Raw genomic sequence first — 19,913 nt, 5'->3', positions numbered from 1 at the left:
AATTAAAATTAGGCCACATTCGTAGCAACTGACCAATTATATACTTATGTAAGACTCTGCACTGATCAATGTAACATAAATAAGTATACACATTTTTCCTTTCTTATTAGATGTAGTTGGTAACATTTTAATGATATGAGTAACACATTTCAGATTAATTACTGAAAAAAACATAAAAGATTATTCTTGGCCAGGTGCGGTGGCTCATGCCTATAATTTCAGCTCTTTGGGAGGCTGAGGCAGGTGGGATCACCTGAGGTCAGGAGTTCAAGACCAGCCTGGCCAATATGGTGAAACCCCATCTCTACTAAAAAATACAAAAGTTAGCCAGGCATGGTGGTGCATGCCTGTAGTCTCAGCTACTCAGGAGGCTAAAGCAGGAGAACAGCTTAAACCTGGAAGGCAGAGGTTGCAGTGAGCTGAGATCACACCACTGCACTCCAGTCTGGGTGACAGAGTAAGACTCTGTCTCAAAAAAAAAAAAGAAAAAGAAAAAGAAAAAAAAATTACTCTTGGATATCATCAGATGAAAAAAGTGAACTTCAAAAATGCTACAAGGGGTCAGGCACAGTGGCTCATGCCCGTAATCCCAGCACTTTAGAAGGACAAGATGGGCAGATCATTTGAGGTCAGGAGTCCGAGACCAGCCTGGCTGACATGGTGAAACGCCACCTCTACTAAAAACACACACAAAAAATTAGGTGGGTGTGGTGGCACACACCTGTAATCGCAGCTACTCGGGAAGCTGAGGCAGGAGAATTGCTTAAATCCAGGAGACGGAGGTTGCAGTGAGCCAAGATCACGCCACTGCACTCCAGTCTGAGTCACAGAGCAAGACTCTGTCTCAAAAAAAAAAAAAAAAAAAAAAAAAAATACTATGAGGCCAGGTGTGGTGGTAGCTCATGCCTATAATCCCAGCACTTTGGGAAGCCAAGGCAGGAGGATCACTTGAACCCAGCAGTTCAAGGTTGCAGTGAGCTGTGATCATGCCACTGCACTCCAGCCTGGGCAACAGAGTGGGGCTCTGTCTCTAAAATATAAACAAAATAAAATAAGTATGCCATGGTTTGAATGTTTGTGTCTCTCTGAAATTCATATCAAAATTTAATCTCTAATGCAATAGTATTAAGAGGTAGGGACTTCAAGAAGTTGAAATCGGGCCATGACAGCTCTGCCCTCATGGATGGGATCAGTGCCTTATAAAAGGGTTGAAGGAAACTAGCTAGGTATCTTTTGCCCTTCCACTCTTCTGCCATGAGGACACCTTGATGGCACCATCTTTGAAAAACAGATGCCCACCAAACATTGAAGCTGCTGGTACCTTGCTCTTGGACTTCCACGTCTCCAAAACAGTAATAAATAAATTCCTGTAAGTTACCCAATCTCAGGTATTTTATTATAGCAGCACAAACAAACTGAAAGAAAATATAGCTCATGTGCACATGCAAATTCATAAAATTATAAATCTCAGGCTAATTATACTATCACTTTTATTTTACAGCCTAGCCAAATTAACCAGAAATTGTTAGAATACCAAATAATTATTAGAAATCAATAGACACCTAATAATCCTAATAAGTGCCATAGCTAAAACATCATATCAAAGTTATATACTCTATTTTGACAGAAGGTACACAGTATTTCGAGTAAAACATATGGATGAAAAGACATGTTTAACATACCTAAGAAGCCCAAGATAATAAGATTTGTCTAAAATTTGCCTCTGGGGACCTAAAAAAAATGTTTTAAGTATTAGTGTTCAGTTTGAAATGCCACCAAAATAGCAAATCCAAAGCACAATCAGAATTACACTCCACAGTTCTCAAGACAGTCTTCATGAATGCCCCAATGAATCAAGAAGAATCACTGAATCTGAAAAGAGAATTAACATCTTAGAATCATGACATAAAAGAAGCTTCAATTAAAACTACGAAAATGGGACTAGAGGTGGGGCTGTTAAGACAGTAGACTCTACAGAACAGGCCAATGGAATGAAAATTGAGTCTAAGGGAATCTAGAACAGAGCTGCCCAAAGTAACTTTCTGCAGTGACAGAAATATTCTAAATTAAAACTGTCCAATAAAGTGGACAGCGTGACTACAGAGCACTTAAAATTTGGCTAGTGCTACTGGGGAACTAATTTAAATTTCTGACTACTGGCTGTCATACTGGACACTGCAGACATTCCTCAGTATGAGAAAGTGACTATTATTTTTTTATCATTTGTCTCAGAGACTTTTTTAGAAATGGTCTTACATTTCAGTAGAACTAAGAAAGTATTCTTGGTTAAATGTCTCAAACCTGGTAAGAGATGAAGTACCCTGCAAAGTATGAGAGGTAAAACCAGGTGTATTAACTATAAGGTCTATGCTGAGAAGTAAAAGTAATATCTTATTATACTGGGAAATGGGGCACTAGAGGAGGTAAGAATGAAAGTCACAGTAGACAGTTGTGTGGAGTGGTAATGTTCCGAATTCTCTCATAAAAGGCTTTGAAGTATACTGGTAGAAACTAACAATCCTAAATTATATTGGTTCTGTTCTGAAGGATAAATTAATACAGAAATAAACATTTGATAAATTTACTACAGAATTTCAATACGTATCTACCCTTGATGTTTTAAAATAATATTAAACATATAAATATTTTTGTGCATCCACTTTCAAAAGGCTAAATGACTACGTAATTTTGAAATTTTTTTCATGGTACTGATAATCATTAAGCAAACATTTCTAAATAATTCATTTTTAATATTTAGTGATTTAAATGTTATTAGAATGTAGATGAAAAAACTTAAGTCTCTTGAAAGGGATGATATACTATATTATAGAAAGTAGCATGTATGATATGTTATAATTAATTTTGTACTAGCAGCATATCTTCATTCCTGATAAATCATCTGTCAAAAATATAGAAAACAAACTCTGAAACAGCTCACCACAGACTACTGACCACTGCCTATGATAAAAAGAAAAAAAAATAAGGAGTTTACCATACTTTGGTTTATATATACCACAGTTCTAAATTTGAAACTATAATATATAATGTATTATTATGCTTCTCTAAATACACATGCAGAAGCATAATGAGAGATTTAATATAAATATATGTGTTAGCATCATTTCCTTAAATAAGTATTAGAACAGATACTAATTATCAGAAAAAAAATTTCTTGATCTACTTCTCATAAATAAACAAGTATTTTAAGTGTCATTCTAATACAGAAACTATCCAAACTATTTCAGAGTATTTTATAGTACTAAAAATCTAATTTTCAATCTTGAACTTTTCTCTAAGATTATTTCAAAGTTCTTCAACTTGTACTACAGCTCCATGTCAGAAAAATGAAGACTGAAATAGCTCATATCCGTATATAGCTTTCTAATTCAAACTGTATTTTCATATTCATTCTGTTGTTTAACCCTCACAATTTTGTGATTCAAAGAATAACGATTATATGCCATTATTCTGACTACATGCCATAATTACATGTAATAATTCTTACATGCTATAATCCTGATTTAATAAAATGGTACTGTAATACTTATTGTTCAAAATCACTCAACTTTTACAATTTTTTAATTGGTCACAATTATTTATTTCTTACAAAACACAGGCCCAGGTGGGATACTTATCTTAAAATAGGTACCTTTCATCCCAGTTTTCATTCCAGTCAAACCTTGTTGTGTTACAGGGCGATCGGCAACTTTGATTTGAGAAGACAGAACTCCACCAGTCCCTATGGGACCACCACGAGAACCTGGTCTTGCTGTCCCAGGTGGCATCTAAATGACAAACAAGATTTCATTTTTAGTAAACTGGAGAAAACACTGTACTCGTAAAACTGCAAAGACAATTTTTTTAAAAAACAAAATTCTACTTGATTTGTAAAAATTTCCTTATTTTTTAAATGTCTGAATTATTAAATACTGTTGTTCAATTTATTAACATATTTCTTTAACATTTAACATTCTATGACTATTTAAAAATACATTTCATGAAAATTTTAAATTCTATATGTAGACATTATTTATAATACCTCAAAACTGGAAAGGAGCTAAATGTCCACAGTAGAAAATGGTTAAATAAGTTGCAGTATATAAAAAGGGCTGTTTCAGTTGGGTGTGGTGGCTCACGCCTGTAATCCCAGCACTTTGCGAGGCCAAGGCAGGTGGATCACGTGAGGTCAGGAGTTCAAAACCAGCCTGGCCAACATGGCAAAACCTCATCGCTACTAAAAATACAAAAGTTATCCAGGTATGGTGGCACACGTCTGTAATCCCAGCTACTTGAGAGGCTGAGCCATGAGAATCGCTTGAATCTGGGAGATCAAGGCTGCAATGAGCCGAGATCATGCCACTGCACTCTAGCTTGGGCAACAGAGTGAAACTCAGTCTCAAAATAAGTAAATAAAATAAAAATTAAAAGGCAGTTCACAAGATAGTATTTATAACTCCGTTTTTGTTTGTTTTAGAGACAAGGGCTCACTATGTTACTCAGCCTGGTCTTGAACTACTGGCCTAAAGAGATCCTTCTGCTTCAGCTCTCCAAGTAGCTGGGATTACAGGTGTGAGTCACTGTGCCTAGTTCACAGCTCTACTTTTTTAAAACAAAAAAAAGGCTGGAAGTTTGGGCATGGTGGCATGTACCAACAGTCTCAGCTACTTGGTAGTCTGAGATGAGAGGACTGCTTAAAACCCAGGAGTTCGAGGCCAGCCTGAAGAACACAAAGAGATCGCCTTTTAAAAAAAATAAAGAATAGAGATAAAAATAAAAAATTTTAAAAACTATATGAAAAAATAGTAATGATGATGATCTATAATTATATTATAGTTGATTTTTATTTTCTCCTTTATATAATTTGGCATTTTCAGCCTTATTACAATGAGTATATACTACCTCTAAAAATCAGGAAAAAATAAGAAAATTTTAATCTTGTAAAAACAAATGGATATAAATCCATCCTAAGATGACCATGTAAGTACTAAAGGGCTTACATTATTAAACAAGCATTCATATTATTACTCAACGTGATTCTCTACTTCAGGTATGAAAAATCCAACATAATATTATATGACCTCAGGAAAGGCCAAAAGACTCCCTTTATGTCAGTTCATATAATACATACAGGCATGAGAAGATATAAAAGACATGAGATATGGCAAGGTTTCTCTCCAAACAGCCTGCTCAGCTACTTACACTCTAATTCCAAGCACCTCCTGCCTTTCTTCTCCTTTTTCCTTCTTTCTGATTTTACTACATGCCCAGGCATGCCACAACCCCAGCTCACATTCCTTTCCTTATTTGGGAAAAGATTGGCTCTCTAGTCCTCTGTAGATGACCCCTTCTTCCTCTCCCCTCTCTCCCATCACGCACCCACCTTATCTAAGAAAGTTTAAATGTTTAGCCAATCGGGTCTAGTTTAGATTGTGCAGTCCGACCCCAGCCAATGGGGAAAGGACACGGGGGCAGCAGTACCATTAGGAATAAAAGCTTCTACTCTCCTTTCTTCGGTGTGCTCTCGTGGCAACCAGCCCCACGAGAAGCACCCTACTGCGCAGAAGTGTATTTGCTTTGCTGAGAAATCCTTTGTTTGAGTGCTCGTCTTTCTTTACTACTCCAAATTTTATTTCTAACAATTCTGGGGGCTTGTCTGGGATTCCCATTCTCCTTCAAGAAGGCGTCCTCAGTCACCCCACCCAGGAGAAGACGTGTCCTACCATTCCGTTGCAGTGGCCTCAGGGACAGGAGATTGAGATCCACCCATTCTGATGAACAAATCCAAGCTCTCAGCAACGGGGAAAGGAGAGGCTTACAACAGCGTGGCGACCAAGTAACTCCGTGCACAGACCACCGTGAAAAACGTGAAAACCGGTGCAACAGCAACAAAGTATTTCCTTGGTGGTCAGGGTATCTTGGAGGTTAAAAGTGTGTGTAGATGATGTTAACACTACTGCTGTGTGGATTGAGTGGGTCCTATCTGCAGTTCCGTGGTCACCTCATATGGCTTAGGGCGGATCCTGCCATTTCCCAAGAGGAAAGCGGCCAGAGTAGACAAAGCGAAAGAAGGGTGCAAGGAGCCTCCAACAGGTGGGGCTAAAGGATAGGCACGAAATTTCTAATACTAGGGATTGAGCCTTAACAATCAATGCCTCTGGAAATCGACAGGCAAGAAAATCTCTAATATGAGGGACTGAGCCTCAGAGCCTCAGTGAGCTTCTGAAAGGAGGGAGGGCGAGAAATCGCTAGTAGGAGAGGTCGAGCACCCCCAACAGAAGCTCCGGGGAAAGGCCTATTTGAGTTAGACACTATCCCAAACCTCTGAGATGGGAAATGTTTCAAGTAAGAAAGGAAAAATAAAGAGCCAAGCGAGTGATGAATTGCCTCCTGATAGTCCCTTGGGATTTATATTAAACTATTGGAAAGGTAATGAAAGACCTAACATAAAAGAAAGCAGCAAATGATAAAATATTGTTGTTTTATTTGGACGCGAGGGCCCATCCTCAAACCCTCAGTTTTCAGGCCAAAATTTGGTTCCAGTGAAGAGTGGATTTGTCAGCTCTTAATTGAACATGTTAATGACAAAAGCCCTGTCTCCCAAAAGGAAACAGACTATGCTCTTTGTTGGAGGCAAGAACCTGTCCTCCTCTACCCTTTAAAAACCAGAGGTAATAAGCCAGAAACCAACTTCTCTAACAGAGAAAGAGTCCCTGTTCCTAAACAACCCACACCCACCAACACATGGGATCCGCTGGATCATCTTCCTCCGCTCAGTGCCCCTGACTCTCTCCCTCAGGCAGCTGCTGCTGCCTCAGGTCCCATTCCAGATCCTTCCCCTGCTCATGTTATTCCTCATCCTTATAACCCTAACTCTTGGGAATTATCATCCCATGAGTCTGTCCCCTTCCAGCCTATTAAGTACCCCTCCCTGAAAGGACTTCAACGTGAGAGAGAACAATGTAAATTTCTAAATTTCATTTCCCATTTCCCTCCACACCTAAGGAGTCAGCCCTGACTCTCTTCCCCTTAAAAGAGGTGCCACAAGGAAGGGGAGCCATTGGATTTGTAAATATTCCCTTGACCAGTTCAGAGGTGCAAAGTTTGAAAAAAGAGCTTCAGTTGCTGTTGGGTGACCTTTATGGGGTGGCTGATCAAGTTGATCAATGCTTAGGACCTCAGTTACATACCTGGGTCAAGTTAATGTCCATCCGAGGCATCCTCTTTTTGGAGGAGAAAAGAAGCGTAACTGTAGGGCTGCTAAGGCAATTTGGAAATGTGAACACTCTCCTGGTCAGAATGTCCCTAATGCAGACCAAAAATTTCCCACCCAAGACCTCAGGTGGAACAATAATAATGCAGCTCACCAGGAAAACATGCAAGATCTACGGAAATGATAATAAAAGGAATTGGGGAATCAATATCCCGAACTCAAAACCTCTCTAAAGCATTTGATATACAACAACAAAAAAAAGATGAGGGGCCTATAAAATTCTTAGACAGGCTAAAGGAGCAAACGAAACAGTATACAGGCCTAAATTTGGAAGATCCCCTTGGGCAGGAAATGTTTAAGCTCCATTTTCTCACCAAGAATTGACCAGATATTTCAAAAAATACAAAAATTAGAAAATTGGGAAGACTGACCGCTAAGTAAACTTCTTAGGAAAGCTCAAAAAGTATATGTGAGGAGAGACAAAAAAAAACAAAAACAAAGAGCAAAACTTATGCTATCCACCTTTCAACAGGTGGCTCCAAACCCATACACTTCTGAACAAGGCTTCCAGGGGGCCAAGAACTATAAAAGGTCCAAACTCCCGTGCAAAGGAACCAAGCCTCCAATTAGAGGACATGGGCCTTCATTTCCTAGGCCCTCTAAAGAGTGTGGGGGAGCAAAGTCAAAGAATCCCAGAATTGAAAGGGAGGAAGGACAAGATACGTGTTACAAATGTGGAAGAACAGGCTACTTCAAGAGAAAATGTCCCAAATTAAAAAGGGAAAAGGAAGTCCTTCCACTCATGACTTTCAAGGAAGAGTAGGGGAGTCAGGGGCTCTGTCTCTGTTACTTTGAGTCCCACCAGGAGCTCTTGACAAATTTAGAGATGGGACCTAAATGTGAACTTATCACCTTTTTAATCGATTCCGGAGTGTCTCACTCCTCTGTTTGTCTCACTCCATCCAATCTTGCTGGCTTTTCAGAAGAACTTTAAGTCTCTGGGGTAAAAGGAGAAGGATTTAAGTCCAAAATCTTCGAAAATACAAAAGCCAAATATCAAGATCGATTAACTCATATTCAATTTTTGTTGATCCCTGTGGTGGGAACTAATCTACTAGAAAAAGACTTAATGCTAAAATTAGGCATAGGCCTTCAAGTTGGCCCTAAGGAATTCCTCACTTCATTAAATCTACTCACCACCATGGATGAAAAATACATTCATTCTGATACCTGGTCAAGAGAAGGGAATCGAGAAAAACTTCGAGTTCCCCCAATACACATCAAACTAAAAACTCCTGGGGAAATAGTAAGGAGAAAGCAATACCCCACTCCCTTCGAAGGCAGGATAGGGTTAAAGCCTGTAATTGACAGTCTCATTAAAGATGGACTCCTTAAACCCTGTATGTCTCCCTATAATACCCCAATCCTGCCTGTCAAGAAATCAGACAGGTCAAACTGATTGGTACAAGACCTCAGAGCTATTAACCAGATAGTCCAGACCACTCAATCCGTTGTCCCCAACCCTTACACCATTCTCAGCCTAATTCCTTATGATCAACAGTGGTTCACAGTAATAGATTTGAAGGATGCTTTCTGGGCATGCCCCTTGGCTGAGGATAGCCGAGACATATTTGCTTTTGAGTGAGAAGACCCCCATTCAGGGCGAAAACAACAATATCAATGGATGGTCTTACTCCAAGGGTTTACAGACTCCCCTAACCTCTTTGGTCAAATTCTAGAATGAGTATTGGAAAAAGTTGTTGTCCCAAAGCAAATATGCCTGCTTCAGTACGTGGATGATAATCTCATATCTGGTGAAGATATAAAAAAAGTGGGTGACTTCTCTACACATATTCTTAACTACCAACAGTTTGAGGGATTACGGGTCTCAAAAGTGAAGCTTCAATAATATATTCAAAAGTGAAGCCAACTAATAAGTGCAGGTAAGCAAAGAATAGGGCCAAAATGGGTTGAGTGAATTGTGTCCTTACCCCTGCCTCAAACCAAGCAAGAACTAAAAAAAATTTTAGGATTAATTGGATATTGCTGCTTATGGATTGACTCATACTCACTAAAAAGTAAACTTTTATATGAAAAACTTACCCAGTGGAAGCCTGACTGTCTCTTGTGGACTTCCGATAACATCCATCAGATTAAAGAGCTGAAAGAGATGCTCATAACTGCCCGTGTTCTAGCCCTACCTTCCCTAGAAAAGCCATTTCACCTTTTTGTTAACGTGAATAATGGGTTAGCTTTAGAAGTGCTTACCCAAGAGCACAGAGGCAACCGGCAGCCCATGCCTTCCTGTCAAAAGTTTTAGATCCAGTCACCTGTGGATGGCGTCAATGCATCCAGTCAAATGCAGCTAGAGCAGTACAGGTTGAAGAAAGTAAAAAGTTAACCTTTGGAGGAAAATTGACAGTAAGCACTCCCCACCAAGTTAGAACTATCTTAAATCAAAAAACAGAGGTGAATCACTGATTCAAGAATTTTAAAGTGTAGGACTATTCTGTTAAAAACAAGATGATTTAACATTAACCACTGATAATTCACTCAACCTAGCAGGTTTCTTAACAGGGGATCTAAACCTAAAAAGGGAGCACACATGTTAGATCTAATTGATTACCATACAAAGGTCTGACCAGACTTAGGAGAAACTCCCTTCAAGATAGGGCGACACTTATTTATAGATGGGTCCTCCTGGGTAATTGAAGGGAAAAGACATAATGGGTATTCAGTAATCGATGGAAGAACTCTTGAAGAAGTAGAGTCAGGAAGATTGCCGAATAATTGGTCTGTGCAAACTTGTAAACTGTTTGCACTCAGCCAAGCTTTGAAACATTTACAGAACCAAGAAGGAACTATTTATACTGATTCTAAGTACACCTTTGGAGTGGCTCATACATTTAAAAAAAGTTGGACCGAGAATGATCTTATTAATAGTAAACGCCAAGACTTGGTCCACAAAGAACTAACTGTCCATGTCTTAAACAATCTCCAGTTGCCAGAAGAGATAGCTATTGTACATGTCCCAGGGCATCAAATGACTTTTCCTTCCCAAGTCGAGGAAATAACCTTGCCGATCAAATAGCCAAACAAGCTGCCATTTCTTCTGAAACACCTGTCTTTCACTTAACTCCTTGCCTTCCTTTCCCTACCACAGTCCCCATTTTCTCTTCCACTGAAAAAGAAAAATCAATAAAAATAGGAGCTAATGAAAACACAGAAGGAAAATGGATATTACCAGATCAAAGAGAGATGTTATCCAAACCTCTCATGAGGGAGGTCTTGTCTCAAGTACATCAAGGAGCCCATTGGAGACCCCAAACCATGTGTGATGCGGTTTTCAGAGTTTATGGGTGTATTAGAATTTATACCCTAGCCAAACAGGTTACAGACAGTTGCTTAACATATAAAAAAACTAATAAGCAAGCTCTAAGAAAATCATTCCTTCGAGGAGGAGACCCAGGGCTAAGACCATTCCAAAGTGTTGAAATTAACTACACTAAAATGCCCCCAATTGGTCGCCTGAAGTATTTATTGATAATAGTAAATCACTTTACTCACTGTGTAGAGGCTATTTCCTTCTCAAGTGCAACTACTAGCAATGTAGTTATACAAGGGTTCATTGAAAACATCATACCCAGGTTTAGACTAATAGAAAACACTGATTCAGACAATGAAACCCATTTCACGGCACATGTCATTAGAGAGTTAGCCCAGGTGCTAGACATAAAATGGGAATACCATGCCCCTTGGCATCCATCCTCTTCAGGAAGAGTAGAAAGAACTAACCCAACTCTAAAAAGTCACCTGACCAAATTAGTTCTAGAAACCCGGTTACCCTGGATTAAATATCTCCCCGTTGCCTTGTTAAGAATCACAACCGCCCCTCGAAAAGATGTCGGTTTATCCCCTTATGAATTATTTGGGAATTATTTTGAGCATAGGGGCCGGGAATAGTACTAATTCTAGAAAATGTGTTGGACACAGGAAGACTGTCAACTATAAATTCAAATGAAATGAGTTAAGGGTTAACCTGAGTGATCTTTAGAAGAGAATGTTAAATCTCTTCCTGATAAATTTTCTGAATAATTTCTTCTTTGGCTTTATGCAAGCATAACTGTGAGACCTACTCAACTAATTATGCTACTTTTTATTTTCCATTCACCAGGTGAAAGTATAGAGAAGAACATATAAATTAAAACTTTACACATTAAAAATAATGAAATGGATGTATATGTATTCACTTGGCAACATATTCATGATATATTGCTGAAAGAAATAGACAAGAAAAATAACAATGTATACAGTACTATCTTGATTTTGGAACAGACCAAAGTCATATAAACTGTGTATGTATGTGTGTGTGTTTATAAATACATTAAAAAGTCTAGAAGATACTGTTGATAGTGGTTATACCCACAATAGGAAGGAACTCTGATACTTCTCCATTGTATGTTTTACAATAAGCATTACTATTTTCAAAAATGCAAACATTAAATAGATGAAGTCATTGCAAAGAAAAAGTCATTTTTGCAATGCCCTCACCACAGCATATTGTTAGAATGTCTAAAGTCAATGTGAAGGAAAGAATTTTAAAATTAGTAAGAGAAAGGTATCTAGTCACCTATAAAGACAACCCTATCAGAATAAAAGCAGACTTTTCAGTGGAAATTTTAAAAATAAAAAATAAAAAAGAGAATCGGATGTCATTTTCAAAGTGCTAAGAAAAAAACCAAAAACAAAAACAAAAACAAACTGTCAGCCACAAATTTTATATCCTGACAGAATAAGATTCATAAATGAAGGAGAAATAAAGTATTTGCAAGACAAGCAAACGCTGAGGGAAGGTGTCACCACTAAGCCAGTCGTACAGTAAATGCTCAAAGGGGTCTTCAACATAAAAATTAAAGATGGATATACAGTATCACAAAAACACATAAAAATATTAAACTCACAGTTCTTATAAAACAATCACAAAGGAGGAGGACAAAATAATCAAATGCCAACATGAAAGAATTTCATCAAAACATAAAGATAAAAAGACAGAGAAAAAGAAAAATAATTTATACAACTTAAAAACAACTAACAAAATAACAGGAACAAAGCTTCATATATCATTATTAACTGTGAATGTAATGTAAATGAACTGAATTATTCAATTAAAAGATACATATTAGCAGAAGATTTTAAAACAGCAACAACAACATAATCTAACTATATCCTGCCTATGAGAAACATATCTAGCCCTAAAAGACACACATAGGCTAAAAATAAAAGAGTGGGAAAAGGTATTTCACAGTACCAAAAGCAAGCAGGAGTAGCTATACATACATAAGATTAAAAGGACTTCAAATCAAAACAAGAAGATCATTATATAATGATAAAGGAATCAATTCAGCAAGAGATACAACAATCCTAAATATATATGTATCTTCTCTGACCATAATGGAATAAAAGTACAAATTGATAACAAGAGGAATTTTGAAAACTATACCAACAAATAGAAATATGTTCCTGAATGACCAGTGGGTCAAAGAGATTAAAAAGGAAATTTTTTTAAACTCTTGAAACAAATTACAATGGAAACACAACATATCCAAAACTTACGTGACACGGCAAAAGCAGTACTAAGAGGAAAGTTTATACCTTTAAGTGCCTACATTAAAAAAGTAGAAAAACTTAAAATAAACCACCTAATAATGCATATTAAAGAATCAGATAAGCATGAGCAAACCAAACACAAAATTCATATCAGAAATTAATAAAGATCACAGTAGAAATAAATGAAACTGAAACAAAAAAATATAAAAGATCAATGAAACACAAAGTCGGTGTTTTGAAAAGATAAACAAAATCAACAAACTCTTAGCCAGGCTAACTAATGAAAAAAAGAGGGAAGACTCAAATAAATATCATCAGAAATGAAAGAAAAAAAAAGACACTACAACTGATAACACAGAAACTCAAAGAATCATTAGAGGTCACTATGAGCAACTATATGCCAATAAGTTGGAAAATCTGGAAGAAATGAACAAATGACTAAACACATACAACCAGCAGGGACTGAACCATAAAGAAATCCAAACCCTGAACAGACCAATAACAAATAATGAGATCCAAGCCATAATAAAAAGTCTCCCAGCTGGGTGTGGTGGTCCACGCCTGTAATCCCAGCACTTTGGGAGTCCAAGGTGGGTGGATCACGAGGTCAGGAGTTCAAGACCAGCCTGACCAACATGGTGAAACCCCGTCTCTACTAAAAATACAAAAATTAGCTGGGTGTGGTGGCGCACGCCTGTAATCCCAGCTACTCAGGAGGCTGAGGCAGGAGAATAGCTTGAACCCAGGAGGTGGAGGTTGCAGTGAGCAGAGATCGCATCACTGCTTGGGTGACAGTGAGATTCCGTCTCAAAAAAAATTTTTTAAAGTCTCCCAGCAAAGAAAAGCTCAGGACCTGATGGATTCACTGCTGAGTTCCACCAAACATTTAAAAAAGGGCTAATACCAATCCTACTAAAACTATTCTGAAAAATAGAAGAGGAGAAAATACTTTCAAACTCATTCTATGAGACCAGTATTACCCTGATTAAAAAAGAAAACAGACAAGACATATGAAGAAAAAAGAAAACTATAGGCCAATATCCCTCATGAACATTGACGCAAAAATCCTCAACAAAGTACCAGCAAACTGCATTAAACAACACATTAAAAAGATCATTTGTCGTGACCAACTGGTATTTACCCCAGGTATGTAAAGATAGTTCAATATATGAAAATCAATCAATATGATAGATCATATCCTCGGACTGAAGGACAAAAACCTTCCGTTGATATTGTAAAAGTATTTGATGACATTTAACATCTCCTGATGATAAAAATCCTCAAAAAACCAGGTATACAAGGAACATGTCTAAATACAATAAAAGCTATATATGACAGATCCACAGTTAATATCCTATGGAATGAGGAAAAACTGAAAGCCTTTCCTCTAAGATCTAGAACACAACAAGGATGCCCACTTTCACCACTGTTATTCAACATAGTATTGGAATTCTTGGCTAAAGCAATCAGACAATAAAAAAAAATAAAGGGCATCGAAACTGGAAAGGAAGAAGTCAAATTAACTCTGTGTGCAGATGATATGATCTTATATTTGGAAAAATCTGAAGACTCCACCAAAAAAACTATTCGAACTGATAAATAATAAATTCAGTAAAATTCAGAAAAATTGCAGGATACAAAAATCAACAGCATTTCTATATACTAACAGTGAACAATATGAAAAAAACAATCAAGAAAGTAGTCCCATTTACAATAGCTGCAAATAAAATAAAATACATAGGAGTTAACCCAAGAAGTGAAAGATCTCTACAATGAAAACTATAAAACACTGATGCAAGGAACTGAAAAGAACACCAAAAAATAGAAAGATATTCCATGTTCATGGAATGGAAGAATCAACATTGTCAAAATATCCAGAATATCCAAATTAATCTACAAATTAAATGCAATCCTTGTAAAAATATCAATGACATTCTTCTCAAAAATAGAAAAAAAAAAGGCCGGGCACGGTGGCTCATGCCTGATATCCCAGCACTTTGGGAGGCCAAGGCGGGCAGATCATGAGGTCAGGAGATCAAGACCATCCTGGCTAACATGGTGAAACCCCATCTCCACTAAAAATAAAAAACAAAATTAGCCAGGCATGGTGGTGGGCGCCTGTAGTTTCAGTTACTCTGGAGGCTGAGGCAGGAGAATGGCTTGAACCCGGAAGGCAGAGCTTGCAGTGAACCGAGACTGCACCACTGCACTCGAGCCTGGATGACAGAGCAAGACTCTGTCTCAGAAACAAACAAACAAAAAAAGCCTAAAATTTATATAGAATCATAAAAGATCTAGGACAGCCAAACCTATTCTGAATTTAAAAAAAAAAAAAAAAGCATACTAGCATAAAAACAGAATAGAGAGCTCAGAAATAAATCCATATACCTACCAGAACACATTTTTGACAAAGATGCAAGGAACATACACTGAGGAAATGTCAATTTCTTCAATAAATGGTACCGGGAGAACTGGATCTCCATAGGCAAAAGAATGAAACTAGAACCATATCTCTCACCATATACAAGAATCAAATCAAAATGGATTAAAGACTTAAATTAAAACCTCAAACTATGAAACTACTAAAAGAAAGCATGGGGGAAATTATCCAGAACGTTGGTCTAAGCAAAGGTTTTTTTGAGTAATATCCCACAAGCAAAGGAAACCAAAGCAAAAATAAACAAACAGAATCACATCAAGTTAAAAAACACCTGCACAGCAAAGGAAACAATCAACAAAGTGAAGGGACAACCAACAGAATAGGAGAAAATATATGAAAACTATCCATCTGACAAGAAATTAATAAACAGAATATATAAGGAGCTCAAACAACTCACTAGCAAAAAAATCTAATAATACAATAAAAAAATGGGCAAAAGGTCTGAATAGACAACTTCTCAAAAGAAGATATACAAACGTTAAACAGGTATATGAAAAGGTGCTCAACATCACTGATCATCAGAGAAATACAAATCAAAACTACAATGAGATATCATCTCACCCCAGTTAAAATGACTTTTTTCCAAAAGAAAGGCAATAGCAAATGCTGACAAAGACATAGAGAAAAGGGACCCTTTGTACAGTGTTGGTGGGAACGTAGGTTAGTATAACCACTATGGAGAACAGTATGGAAGCTCCTCACAAAACTAAAAATAGATCTATCATATGATCCAGCAATCCCACTGCAAAAGGAAAGAAATCACTATTTCAAAAAGATACTGGCATTCCTATGTTTATCACACAACTTTTCCACAATAGCAAATATATGAAAAAATACCTAAGTGTCCATCAACGGAGATGGAGGGCTACGTAAAGAAAATGTGGTATATGTGTGTGTGTATATATTATATACACACACACACACCCCTACATACACACACACACATATATATATACACATACTATGAAACACTACTCGGCCATAATAAAGAATGAAATCATGTCTTTTGCAACAATATGAATGGAACCAGAGGCCATGATCCTAAGTGAAACAACTCAGAAAGAGAAAGTCAAATATCGCATGTTCTCACTTACAGGTGGGAGTTAAACAATGGGTACATATGGACATACAGAGTGAGACAATAGACTCTGAAGATTACAAAAGATGGGTGGGAGGAAGGTGAGGGTGGCTAAATTACCTATTTGGTACAGTGTTCACTATTCAGGTGATGGGTACACTAAAAGCCCACACTTCACCATTACATAATATATGGATGTAAGACATCTGCTCTTCTATCCCATAAATATATACAAATTTTTAAAATTTTACAAATAAACAAATAGATAAAGTGCCTGGCAAACAGTAGGTGGCCAATAAATGTCAGATTCTTTTTATAAATATTTAATTATCAATTTTTACTTGAATAAAAGAAAAAGATACCCTTACTGTCCTATGTATGAAGATTTTAGAAAAATTATTTCAGTCTAAGTTGATGACGACGTCCTAATATTATTACCTGAAACTCTAGAAAAAAATCTGAAAACTTTAGGAAAATCTGACTTTAACAAAATCATTCCCTCCAAAAATGCTGCTTTTCTTATGAGTTAACCACAGGACCCATTATTATCTGTAGTTTGCAGTTAGCCTACTGTAGGAGCTTGAGTATTGGCCCTCTGCAAGTTCTCAGTTAGCTGAAATCACCTGTGTGAACATCAGATAAATTTGTGGACATTTCTGTCTATTCATTTATTTTCATTTCATTTCTATGTATGTATAAATGTATGTTTCTATGTTAAATTGATACAACACTGCTTTTAAACTTTCGTTAAAGTATATTATTTTCTAAAATATCTTGAAAGTAGTTTGTAATGACTATCTAATAGCCTATTATAGGGATATATATATCATTATTTGTTTAAGATTCACCTGTTGTAAGGTCTTTTAGGTTGTTTCCCAATTTTTTAAAATTATTTATTCAGATTTAATTTCTCTTGCATTTTCAAAGAAGCCAAGGAAATCCACTTATGCATATTTGTTTGATTTTACAGAATAGACTGAGGTATAAGGCAAGAATTAACTATCTTTTAATGTCTTGAGTTCTTTATCTCATGTATGTTATTGCTAATTCACTCACAATTTTAAGCAAATACTTTTTCCGCTGCTATAATTAAGTCACAATTCACAAAATGGAATGGATTTCCCAATCTGAATAAAAAACAAGACTTTTACTCCTAAACTATATAAACAGCACTATGTGTGACTACTGCCATTCACAAACTTGGATGCTGAAGTTCATTCAACCATCCATTAAAAGGAACATTTGAACAATTCCAACAGGAAACAAAGATAAATCTCCAAGTCATCCAATACAACAGAAACCCAAAACTGAGAATGCTGACTGCTCTCTTCAAAGAGTGAAGAATGCGCCTCATGTCACATAAGGCAGTGGAAGCTAATGGATGGGGCCCTGGAAGGTGCACTGGCCCAGACCCCCTCCCACTGGCCTTGGCACAACGCGTGCTCGGACTCACTCTTCCCCCTCTCTCAAAGCCCATTCATGCAGGGGTGAGTAGGAAAAGTGAGGTCCTCTACTGATCTTTAGCATATGGTACAGGCCTTTCACATAGCTGGTTTCAACAAGGGCCCTTGGACCCCACAGGAACTTGTAGCATGCAGGATCACTGCTGGGCACCTGCTGGTACTCCAGGTAGTTTTCCTGCACAAAATCTTGGGTGAGCAGCTTCCTGGGATCCGCGAAGATACTGTGCTGCCTCCCCTCAAACACCTCCAATACACTCAGCTCCTCCCAGATTTTCTCCTCAGGGGCGCAGTCGCCCTCTTTTGCGATTATGGCCAGGACGATTATCAGGAGGCCTGTCTTGGGCATGATCTGATTGTCACCCAGCAGGCCATCGTAGGAGAGGCCCAGGCAGGTGACAAAGATGTACAAGTGGCCGATTAGGTCCACTTCCATCAGCTCGATGCCAAAGACCAGCTGCAAGGAATCAGAGGCTTTGCTGAAGATCACAGGAAAGAAGTACTGGCAATTTCTCATGACACTCTCCAGCATTTCTGCCTTTGTGACTGGCTCCCTGGCTCAATACTTCAGGAGCAGAAAATGAACCAACTCAGCCACTTTCCTACTGAGTGCTGCTTGGAAGCTAGACTCCAGGTCAGGAAAGGCACTTGGCCCCTCCTCTTCTTGGTTGCTGGAGTCCTCATCAGATTGGCTCCAGAAAGTGTAGCTGATGGTAGTGGGGAGGGTGGAGGCTCCTGAGGACTCTGGGGAGGACCCGGTGACTCAGCAGCAGGCACCTCCCCCGAGTGACTTCCACTACAATAGAAGAGGAGGAGGCAGTCTCCTGCTCCTCAGTAGCAGGAGCCTGCGCACCCACCAGGCCCAGGGCCTCTCCTCGGGCTTCAAGGCCTTCTTCAGGCTTGCAGTGTTGACTCCTCTGCTCAAGAGGCATGCTGACTCTGGTCAGGGCAGCAGGCGGGAGTGTGGGCAGGAGCTGGGCAATGGAAACCTACAGGCAGATCTTCTCCTTCCGTGCCCCGCCAGGGGCCTCTGGTCCTCCTTGTCAGCCTGTCCCCTCAGAACCTTGCCTCCTCACCAAGCCTCGGCCTGCTTCCCTCCACCAACATCAGGCCATTGCCTGTTTCCCAATTTTTACATTATAATGATAATGAAAATGTAATAATTATCTTTATAGGATATCCTGCTTAGAATATCAACTCATAAACTTCATCTAACTTTTCCTCATATGGTGTGTTTCTCTTATTGATTCACTATTTATGACACACTCTCCTATATTAAGTTCTTTAACATTCACTAGAGTTTATTTCCAGGTGCTGTAGCAATCAGAATATTGTTTCACTCATTGTCTATAATATATTTGACGTTAGAGTATTGTACTTTTTCTTATTTTTGTATTATTCTAGATGAGTTTTAGAATAGTTTCATAATATTACCCCAGCCTCAAAAGAAATGTCATGAAATTTTGATTGGACATAAGGCTTGCAGTCTTACTACAGAAAGAGCACTTAAAAATTAGCAAAGTTGGTCAGGCACGGTGGCTCACGCCTGTAATCCTAGCACTTTGGGAGGCCAAGGTGGAAGGATCACAAGATTAGAAGATCGAGACCATCCTGACTAACACGGTGAAACACCGCCTCTACTAAAAATACAAAACATTAGCCAGGTGTGGTGGCAGGTGCCCGTAGTCCCAGCTACTTGGGAGGCTGAGGCAGGAGGATGGCGTGAACCTGGGAGGTAGAGCTTAAAGTGAGCCGAGATCATGCCACTGCACTCCAGCCTGGGCGACAGAGCAAGACTCTTGTCTCAAAAAAGAAAAAAAAAAAAAAGTAAAGTTTACTTTTTGAGATTCTGATCCTATATATGGTATATATATTATAAAGGTTTTTACCGGGTGTCATTTCTCTTTTAATTTTTATGGTGTTTTATTTTTTGTAAATTCAGATATATAATAAAAATGCTTTCCTTTGGCCGGGCGCGGTGGCTCAAGCCTGTAATCCCAGCACTTTGGGAGGCCGAGATGGGCGGATCACAAGGTCAGGAGATCGAGACCATCCTGGCTAACACGGTGAAACCCCGTCTCTACTAAAAATACAAAAACTAGCTGGGCGAGGTGGCGG

General features: G+C 38.3%; 2 protein-coding genes across 5 annotated transcripts in view; both read right to left on the bottom strand.

Moving 5' to 3' along the window:
* IFT74 (intraflagellar transport 74) overlaps positions 1 to 19,913 on the bottom strand; it is a 129,650-nt gene that overhangs the window by 93,959 nt on the left and 15,778 nt on the right. For all 4 annotated transcript variants that reach the window (XM_011957111.1, XM_011957112.1, XM_011957110.1 and 1 more), the window contains exons 3-4: positions 3,650 to 3,785; positions 1,683 to 1,731 (exon numbers count right to left, since the gene is read on the bottom strand). In XM_011957111.1, coding sequence (XP_011812501.1) covers positions 1,683 to 1,731; positions 3,650 to 3,785 — 185 coding nt within the window. The remainder of the gene's footprint in view (positions 1 to 1,682; positions 1,732 to 3,649; positions 3,786 to 19,913) is intronic.
* LOC105522573 (melanoma-associated antigen 3-like) lies at positions 17,223 to 18,857 on the bottom strand. Its single transcript, XM_011957109.1, is given in 3 exon segments — positions 17,223 to 18,533; positions 18,536 to 18,580; positions 18,583 to 18,857. Coding segments are annotated over 3 exon segments (939 nt in total). The 5' UTR covers positions 18,728 to 18,857; the 3' UTR covers positions 17,223 to 17,784.

The sequence above is a fragment of the Colobus angolensis genome, unplaced genomic scaffold, assembly GCF_000951035.1.
Source record: "Colobus angolensis palliatus isolate OR3802 unplaced genomic scaffold, Cang.pa_1.0 Scaffold436, whole genome shotgun sequence".
NCBI lineage: Eukaryota > Metazoa > Chordata > Mammalia > Primates > Cercopithecidae > Colobus > Colobus angolensis.
This window is presented reverse-complemented; position numbering and strand designations above follow the sequence as displayed.